The sequence below is a fragment of the Juglans regia genome, chromosome 8, assembly GCF_001411555.2.
Source record: "Juglans regia cultivar Chandler chromosome 8, Walnut 2.0, whole genome shotgun sequence".
NCBI lineage: Eukaryota > Viridiplantae > Streptophyta > Magnoliopsida > Fagales > Juglandaceae > Juglans > Juglans regia.
The window spans coordinates 11,552,035-11,562,486 of record NC_049908.1 but is presented as its reverse complement, the minus strand read 5'-3'; the positions used below and the strand labels follow the sequence as shown (position 1 = coordinate 11,562,486).

At 38.0% G+C, this 10,452-nt stretch overlaps 1 protein-coding gene across 2 annotated transcripts; it reads left to right on the top strand.

The window, feature by feature from the left end:
- Positions 1-425: 425 nt before the first annotated feature.
- Positions 426-10,239, top strand: LOC108985654 (ABC transporter C family member 14-like). Of its 2 annotated transcripts, none has more exons than XM_018958025.2 (12): positions 426-622; positions 2,650-4,816; positions 5,200-5,520; positions 5,819-5,905; positions 6,018-6,647; positions 6,890-7,054; positions 7,209-7,503; positions 7,583-7,797; positions 8,057-8,362; positions 8,569-8,632; positions 8,724-8,963; positions 9,769-10,239. In XM_018958025.2, exons 2-12 carry the CDS (start codon positions 2,726-2,728, stop codon positions 9,867-9,869), a joined length of 4,515 nt encoding a protein of 1,504 aa, XP_018813570.1. In that variant the 5' UTR covers positions 426-622; positions 2,650-2,725; the 3' UTR covers positions 9,870-10,239. The 2 variants fall into 2 exon arrangements, with proteins under 2 accessions (XP_018813570.1, XP_018813571.1); XM_018958026.2 differs by lacking the exon at positions 426-622 and adding an exon at positions 2,275-2,397.
- The last annotated feature ends 213 nt before the right edge of the window (positions 10,240-10,452 follow it).

Below are 10,452 nucleotides of genomic sequence, written 5' to 3'. Positions count from 1 at the left end.
TTTTTAAATTTTTTAAATTTTTAATATTTTTTTAAATATTTTTTTGAGTTTATTCTTTTTAAACTATTTTAAATTTTTTATTCATTATTTATATAATAAATATTTAATAAAAGAAAAAAATAATAAAAATTAAAAATAATGTGGAGTGTAAAGGTTGTATGAATAGTAGGAGGTTGAGTAGATTTTTTGTTAATTTTTAACGTGGACAGCAAATAAACAAAAAAATAATTTATTATTTAATATTATATAAGGAGATCACAAAAGAGTGATTAGCGGTCCACAATTTTTCTTGGTTTTTGGTCAACTCCAAGAGCTAGCTTGTCCAATACTACAAGAAGTATCCGATACCCGCCCCGCGTGAACAGCCTGCCATCTACTACAAGTATCCCATACCGTGAACAGCCTGCCATTATAGAAGATCGCCAGCTACCACTGGACCAGCATATTGACTCTGCAGAATACACGCAAATAGAAATCTCTCTCTCTCTCTCTCTCTCTCTGGTGCAGCTAGCGGTTTTTGCATGGAATTATCTCCAGGATACATGTATGGAGGCTTGAGCTCGCTCGGAAAAAACTTGTTTCTCTTGATCGATCAACACTTTTGAATCTTCATCCATTGAAGGTATGCTAAGAGCACTGGTATTATATATCTTAGTCAAATACTAGTGCATCTTAAAATTTTCGCTTTATATTAGTGAAATTCTCTGTATTGAAGTAGTTAAAGAGAATTCCTACAAGCCGGTCGGTCCAACTATCCTCATATAATAGCCTGCCAATAGTGAAGGAACACCTAGACATTCCATCATAATTATTGTAAACTAGCACTACATAGAATACTCAACTACTGCAAAAGAGACAACCCTTACGCAGGCCCTTCCCTTTCGCAAGAGACACAGCTCCCTCCCCTTCGCCCACCTTCAAATCGACACCAACCCCTTTGCAGCCCCTTCGAATCACAACGGAACCCCTTTCAAAGACCCAACCCTTCACAGCTCGCAGCCCCTTCTTCCTCCCCTTTGCCGTATGGATTTTTAATAATCTAGATGTACTTAATAATATTCATTTCGGCTATTTATTTTAGGACATATAAATTTCTTGTTATATTCTTGGATTTAGATTTGGGGTTGTTAATGTAATTTGGAGGCCGAGGAATTTGAGATAGGAATCTTTGAGGGGAGGTTGGGTGGGTTATGGAAATGGTATTTGAAATTGCAGAGAGTGAAGATGTGAAATGTGATGAAGATGAACAAGGCGTAGATGGAAATGGTGTATTGGGCTTTAGAGAGGATAAAGTTGGAGCTACTGCTTCTAATCGACAAAGAAGAAAATGGACAGGAGAAAAGCTTGTTTTTGCCATTAATGGAATGGTTATCCTCGAGGAAGAAGACTAGAAGAAGACCAGACTTTCAATTAAAGTGTGAATCAATTTCAATCCCATGTGTACGACTCTAGCGTGATTATGGTATGATTTCTGAGGTGATAGCTTCTAAGTGGAGGGCTGTTATTCCTTCAAAATCAGACCGACCACTTAGAAGCGGCTCTGGTAGTTAAAACTTGAAAGCTCCATATAAGAGTTACAATAAATAAACCTTTCTCCATTTTTTACTAGATACTGTTTATAATCAAACCACATATTTTATTTAAAAATATAAAAAATATTATTATATTAATATTTTAACTAAACGACAACAATATTAATGTTTCATAAAACAAAGAAGAATTGATCCACATAGACGTTGGTTGATCAGTATGAATTAAGGATTATATAAGCTGCATTCAAGTTCGATAAAATATATGATCGTACTTCGACGAAAAATATGTCGGATCCTGAAATTCAAGATTAATTCAAGTTGAGTAATGCTACATACAGTCGTGGAATGTGCAAACGCCGTGCAGTCATTTTGAAAAAGAGTGGGGTCTACTATTAAAAAATTAATTTCTTTTCAGGTGAGTCCCTTATTTATTCACTTTTTTTAAAACGACTGCACGGCGACTGCACGCTCACGACTGCAAGTATCATTTCTCTATTGGAAGTGATAAACATTATCTGTATTCAAACGCACCGCATGCAGAGTCTTTTTTTAATGATTACTTGACTTTACAGTATTTTCCCGGAAAATCATAGGATGGGATACGTTGGACCTGTAAGGAGTCATTAATTTATTTAACGTTTATTTATTCTTGTGATATTTATTAGAGCCTATCATATTTGATATTTTATAACGTTTCTTCTGGGAAAGAAATAGCTAGCCTTCTGTACAAGAACCTTCCTGATGGGAGGGATGGGCTGATCACTCATTTCTTAGAAAATTCTTTAAGTTTTGAAGAGTCTGAGAGCTAAAAAATATAACCTGAGAGTTCAAAAAGTCAAAGCAGCATTTTGTAGTTTGTAGTGAGGTAGTAGACTAGTAGGTGAATTGGCGGTCTTTTGGCTTCACTATTCTTCTTCCATTTCTGTCATTATTGTTTTCCTTGCCGTATTCATCTTTCCTGTTTCATTCTTGCAATTGTTCAATGCATCAGTATCATCTGGATTCTGGTCTTTGATTTTGAATTTATGGGTGATTGTATTCTGGTTTTGGAAGATCAATGTTACCAGATTTGTCGACGTTTTGTAGTATTCTGATTTGTTTTTCTGTGTCTTTTCAGGGAGTGAGGAAATTAAATCGATCATAGAAGAGTTGGTTCTGTACAGTACTGTTTCAGTACTTTGAAGCTTGAGAACATGTCTTCTGCATCTTGGATCACAACTATCTCATGCTCGAGCCCTGTGATTCAATCCTCCAGTACTCTATTCACAATATTCCAGTGGCTAAGATTCATTTTTCTCTCCCCATGTCCTCAAAGAACTTTGTTATCTTCCGTTGACCTCCTCTTCTTGCTCACCCTCATGGTCTTTGCAGTTCTGAAGCTTTACTTAAAGTTCACTTCCAACGTCTCACCCAGCTCCGACCTCCGCAGGCCCCTCATTAAAAACAACAAGACTAATTTGAGGACTACACTCTCGTTTAAGCTGTGTCTGACTGTTAATGTTCTGCTAACCTTTTGTTACACAGTTTCGTGCATATTGGCATTCAGTAGAATTAAGCAGTTGGCATGGAAGCTAGTTGATGGACTATTTTGGCTAGTCCAAGCCCTGACTCATGCAGTAATCACAATCTTAATCATCCATGAAAAAAGGTTTCAAGCTGTTACTCATCCCATGTCACTTAGAATCTATTGGGTTGCAAACTTCCTTCTTACTGCCTTGTTTATGGCATCTGGGATTATACGTTTTGTCTTTGTTGAAGAACCTGGCGGGGACCCCGATTTGAGACCAGATGATGTAGTTTCTTTGGTTTCTTTTCCATTGTCCACAGTTCTTCTTTTTACTGCTATTACAGGATCTAATGGGATCACAGTGACCAGAGAAAGTGAAGCAGTTATTGATGTAGAAACAAAGTCATATGAACCCCTTTCGAGTGTGACTGGATTTGCCTCGGCTTCTATAATATCCAAGGCCTTTTGGCTTTGGATGAATCCCGTGCTGACCAAAGGCTACAAATCTCCTCTCAAGATTGAAGAAATCCCGTCTCTTTCACCTGAACATAGAGCTGAAAGATTGAATGTGCTGTTTGAATCAAATTGGCCTAAACCACATGAAAAATCAAAGCACCCGGTTCGAACAACATTGTTCAGGTGCTTTTGGAAGGAAATTTTCTTCACCGCCTCTCTTGCCATTATGCGGCTCTGTGTCATGTATGTAGGGCCCATTCTTATACAAAGTTTCGTGGATTTCACCTCTGGGAAGCAAAGCTCCCCTTATGAAGGATACTACCTTGTATTCACTCTACTCTTGGCAAAATTTGTCGAAGTTTTAACGACTCACCAATTTAATTTCAACTCTCAGAAAGTTGGAATGCTTATTCGATCCACTCTTATCACCTCTTTGTACAAGAAGGGCCTGAAGTTGACTGGTTCTGCTCGGCAGGCGCATGGAGTCGGACAAATAGTGAATTACATGGCTGTTGATGCTCAGCAGCTCTCTGATATGATGCTACAACTACATTCTATATGGTTAATGCCCTTGCAAGTTTCTGTGGCCTTGGTGCTCCTATATAACTACCTTGGTGCCTCAGTGCTTACAGCAGTTCTAGGACTTCTTGGTGTGATGTTATTTATCATTATGGGTGTCAAAAGGAATAGACGGTTCCAATCCAATCTGATGAAAGATCGTGATTCGCGAATGAAGGCAACAAATGAGATGCTCAACTACATGCGAGTGATCAAGTTCCAGGCATGGGAGGAACACTTCAATAAGAGAATACAAGCATTCCGGGAATCGGAGTTTGGATGGCTTACCAAGTTCATGTACTCGGTCTCTGGCAATGTTGTTGTGCTGTGGAGCGCCCCATTACTGATATCAACCCTCACATTTGCTGCTGCGCTTTTCTTGGGAGTCACACTTGATGCAGGGACAGTGTTCACGACGACAACAATCTTCAAAATCTTGCAGGAACCAATCAGGGCATTTCCTCAATCAGTGATCTCAATTTCTCAAGCAATGATATCACTTGGGAGGTTGGATAAGTACATGATGAGTAGGGAATTGACGGACGACTCCATAGAGAGAGAGCAGGGATGTGATGGTAGAATTGCTGTGCAGTTTAAAGATGGGGTGTTTAGCTGGGATGATGAAAATGGGGAGGAAGCCTTGAAAAATATAAATTTTGAGATCAACAAAGGGGATCTTACAGCTATTGTTGGGACTGTGGGATCTGGGAAGTCTTCTCTCCTAGCGTCAGTTCTTGGTGAGATGCACAAATTAAGAGGAGAGGTATGAATTGTAATGGAGACTCTCTAGGAGTCTATAAAGGTTTCTTTACATAAAGTCTTTTCTGTTATTATATTTGTTTAGATCCTCTCCTGTTGTTTGACTGAATTGGATGGTTTATTCTTAGAAAGAAATAGACACGTCATGTGGGCTTTACCATATTTAAGGATGCATTTGTTTGATTTTCTGACATTGTGGACCTCCCATAAGCATTTAATGTCTATTATCTCTCTCTGCATTGTATTATGTAAAAACAAGATTTGCATATTCACATAAGATTTGCTTGGTAGAAGCATAATCAAATATAAATGGTGAAAAACCTTTAAATTGGTGAACTGATTTGAGTTATGAATGTCTGAACAACCTTAACGTTTATGGTTTACTAGGTCAGGGTTTGCGGAACAACTGCCTATGTTGCTCAGACGTCTTGGATTCAAAATGGCACCATCCAAGAGAACATCCTATTTGGTTTGCCACTGGATATAGAGAGATACAAGGAAGTCATTAGGGTTTGTTGCTTGGAAAAAGACTTGGAAATGATGGAGTGTGGAGATCAGACTGAGATTGGAGAGCGTGGAATCAATTTAAGTGGTGGCCAGAAGCAGAGGTTACAACTTGCCCGGGCCGTGTATCAAGATTGCGATATCTATCTTCTTGATGATGTCTTTAGTGCTGTTGATGCACATACTGGAACAGAAATATTCAAGGTCACATTAATCCTTATTTTACTTTCTCTGTAGTGTGGGAATTCTGAGGAAACTTAATTATTCATCTCATATTCCTCAAAAAATGGACATAATAGTTTGTCATTTGAAGCAGAATTATTGCAAAATAAACTGTGAAGCAATAGAACTCTATTATCAACAATTAGGCAAAGCAATCTGTTTGCTGAATGTTACTGTCTATCTACCATGTTGCTTTGCTGTCACATGTTACTTCTACTAATTTGACTTACATGTCGATGGGCCTATGTTTCTTACCAATATGTATCCACCCATTTTACAGAAATGTGTGAGAGGGGCTCTCAAAGGCAAGACCATTTTACTTGTAACCCACCAAGTTGATTTCTTGCATAATGTGGACCTTATCTTGGTGAGTGTGTTTTTTCAAATCTTTCTGTTTCTCTCTCCCATGACCTCACACGTAAATCTGTTTTCGTATGTGTTCTTTAAGTGCTTCTTTTTGTTTTGTCTTTTGGTACCAGGTCATGAGAGATGGCATGATAGTGCAATCGGGAAAGTACAAGGAGCTACACGATTCTGGCATGGATTTCACTGCACTAGTAGCTGCCCATGAAACATCCATGGAGCTTGTAGAGGCGAGCACCACCTTGCCTGGTGAAAATTCCCCCCAATTACCAAAATTATCTGAAACCTCTTCCAACCATGGGGAAGCCAATGGTGAAAACAACTCTCTAGACCAACCAAACTCTAATAAGGGAACTTCCAAGCTCATCAAAGAAGAGGAGAGAGAGACTGGCAAAGTGAGCTTGCATGTTTATAAACTTTATTGTACCGAGGCTTTTGGGTGGTGGGGAGTGGCACTAGTGCTGCTTCTATCCCTCCTATGGCAAGCATCTATAATGTTGGGTGACTATTGGCTGGCATACGAAACCTCAGAAGAGCAGGCTATGTCATTCAACCCTTCTTTGTTTATTTCTGTCTATGCAATCATTGCTGCTGTCTCACTTGTGTTGGTATTGATAAGAGCTTTCTCTGTTACATTTGTGGGGCTTAAGACAGCCCAAATTTTCTTTGCACAAATTCTTCACAGTATCTTGCATGCTCCCATGTCATTCTTTGACACGACCCCATCGGGAAGAATTCTTAGTCGGGTAAGAACATGGAGACAGATTTCAGATGCTTCTTTTAGCTGTCTGTTTTTATTTTTATTTTTATATACTACACTCTTATTCAATAATAGTGTGTATATAGCATAACTGAGTTATTGGCCTATCCTACTCCTTATTGGGTGTAGATCACTACTTCATCTACTCAGAAAAGTAGTGCAGTCAGGTTTTCACATGAAGATGCTTGAGACTGATAGAATTTTATATTTACTTTTTGACTCTTGTAGGCATCAAGTGATCAGGCAAACATTGACCTATACCTCCCATTTTTTACGAGCTTAACAGTTACTGCGTACATCACAGTGATTGGCATCTTTATTATCACATGCCAGTATTCTTGGCCCACAGTATTCTTACTAATTCCGCTTGCATGGCTGAATATCTGGTACCGGGTATGAGCTCTCATTGCCTTGTGCTCTCTTGAAAGAGATAAATCATACTTCACATACACATCATCCATATGCTTTGTAGTTGCTCTTTTAGAACGTTTGGTTGAAGCGAGTTCAGGTAAATCCTTACTGCTAATTCTCGTTTCTTGTGGCTCAGGGGTACTATCTAGCATCATCTCGGGAATTAACTCGCCTTGATTCTATCACAAAAGCTCCTCTTATCCATCATTTCTCAGAAAGTATCTCTGGCTTTGTAACCATCCGCTCTTTCAAGAAGCAGGATAGATTTTGTGAGGAGAATTTCAAGCGTGTTGGTTCGAATTTACGAATGGTTTTCCACAATAATGGATCAAATGAGTGGCTAGGTTTCCGTTTAGAATTGCTTGGGAGCTTCATCCTCTGCATTTCAGCATTGTTCATGGTCCTGCTGCCTAGCAGTATCATAAGGCCCGGTATGTGAACCTTTGATACTTGTTTAATGTACTAGAGATCATTGCAGAAAAGAAATTGAGTAATTCATTTGCTCTGCAGAAAATGTTGGTTTATCTCTGTCCTATGGATTGTCCCTAAATGGTGCACTATTCTGGGCCATATATATTAGCTGCTTTGTGGAAAATAGAATGGTGTCTATTGAGCGAATAAAGCAATTCACCAATATTCAATCAGAAGCTGCATGGGAAATCAAAGACTGTCTCCCTCCTCCAAACTGGCCTACCCATGGAAAAATTGACCTCAAAGACTTGCAGGTAAGTGGTCTTCAAATAATTCTTTTTATTGATAAATTAAAGACAAACTTCATGTCTTTTTGTATTCCTAAATTATCAGAATTTTTCTTTCATGGTTTGATTCAGTGGAAAGGCATAGAAATCAATAGAAAGTACTTCACTTTATATCTTTTCACTAGCAAACTTCAAAAGAGTAATTTGCTTACAAACATAAAACTAGTCAATATTATTTCTGAATTTGAATCAAGCCATGGTGATACCTTGAATCTTGGGCATGCAGGTCAGATATCGTCCAAACACTCCCCTAGTTCTGAAAGACATTACTCTAAGCATTCATGGGGGTGAAAAAATTGGTGTTGTTGGCCGAACAGGAGGTGGGAAGTCAACTTTGATCCAGGTTTTCTTTAGGTTGGTGGAACCTTCGGGGGGAAGAATAGTTATAGATGGCCTTGACATTTGCATGCTAGGGCTTCATGATCTTCGGTCTCGGTTTGGTATCATTCCTCAAGAACCAGTCCTTTTTGAAGGAACAGTGAGAAGCAACATCGATCCAATTGGACAATATTCAGATGAAGAGATATGGAAGGTAAAGCCACCACTCTTGTTCTGAATTGGACAGTATTCAGCAATCTATGGAGTCGATTTCTTTGACCCAATTTGTTACTATTGACAGAGTAATATGCTTAGCACAAAACAACATTGATGGCATGACATGCTTCTAACACCTATATGTAGAAAAAGTTTGCATATATTGTTTATTTGTAGAGGTAAAAGAGCTTATTGCTTTTGTAGAGCCTGGAGCGCTGCCAACTTAAAGATGTGGTGGCTGCAAAACCTGATAAACTTGATTCTTTTGGTATGTGACTTGCCATTTTTTCAGTCTGCTCTTCCAAAACCAACATTAATTAACAATAACAAAACGTTTCCTTTATATTTTGAATCCCTAGTGGTTGATAATGGAGAGAATTGGAGTGTGGGGCAAAGGCAGCTTCTCTGTTTGGGGAGGGTTATGCTTAAGCACTGCAAAGTCTTGTTCATGGATGAGGCCACAGCTTCTGTTGATTCACAAACTGATTCTGTAATTCAGAAGATCATCAGGGAGGATTTTGAAGCCTGTACAATTATCAGCATTGCTCACCGAATACCCACTGTCATGGACTGTGATAGGGTTTTAGTAATAGATGCAGGTCTGTGCTTCTCTCTTTTCTTTTGTTTGTATAAACAGATCATGCATTTGCATAGCTTATTGGTTATTGTGATCCATATTCTTCCTTTCAATATCTCATTGACACATATTTAGGGCCTGTTTGGATAGTGAGATGAGATGAGATGAGTTGAAATGGTTTGTAAATAGCGGTGAGATTATTAGTTAAAATTAGATGAGATCATCTCACCTCTGTATCCAAACGGGCCCTAAAGTTAGTCATGAAAAAAGACTTTGGGCACAAGAACATGCCAACCAAAAAGAAGGATCATTGTATTGGTAGTATTGACCCAATTTACATCCAGAAAATGGTCCAAAGCATCTCACATTACAGTTTTCTTGAGACGGGAGGACTGATATATATATATATATATATATGTTGGTACCAAATATTGTTTTTCCAACTTAAATAAAGTGGTTTCCTCTATCTTCCATTCGGATTTTAGATACAGATCTCCAAGAAATCAGCTATCTATTCACATCTTATTATATTGGAAATATCTAGCCACAAAAAAGATTATAAAAACAATCTCACAAATTGATGTGGCTTGATGTGGTTCGTCTGATTATAAAGTTATTTTTATTGTAAAGTAGATCTAACGGATCAGATAAAACCACATCAATTTATGAGATTACTTTTGTGTAATGGATGTAGCAGTACTCTAAATGTAAACTGTAAATCAAGTTTGTTATTTTGTAGGATTTTCCTGATAATACTTACGCATTGCTAATTACCATATGATGTTTGAAGCTTATGCCCTCCCTTTTCTCTTTCTACTTCTTAACAGGACGAGTTGGGGAATTCGATAAACCATCTCGCTTGCTTGAGCAGCCGTCACTCTTTGGGGCATTGGTTCAAGAGTATGCCAACCGTTCGTCTGGACTGTAAGACCAATATGATTTCCTATCCAACTCTGCAGCCAGTCTTGGCCAGTTCTCTGGGGTTGCCCATCAGATTCCATGACAGAAATCCCCTACAAGGAAGCTGATGCATGGGATTTGGTTATCAACAGCCACCGCTCCAATGTTCGGAAAATTTATTAGATACTGCTCAAATATAGATGGCGTAATGCTTTTGTAACATGACACTAATTTCTAATGACATGGCATCCTGTGTAATAGGATAATAAAAGTACCACATGTCCTTATTTCGAGACTACCAAATATGCCATGTGGACATCCCAATATTAATGCCATTCAATATACTATTATGTAATCGCAAGGACACAAATATACGAAGAACAATGTTACTTTATCCACTTAATTTGTCTCTCTATTTTGACACTTTATGTATTAATTTTTTTTTTAAAATTTTTTTTATGTACTTAATATTTAAGGAATTGGCTATTACTGTATTGATATATTTTTTTAAAATTTTTTTAAAATTCTTTTAAATAATAAAAAAATATGAATAAAAAAATTGAAAAAAATGAAAAGATAAATTTGGCCTAGCGGTAACTTGCAGCGGGCTA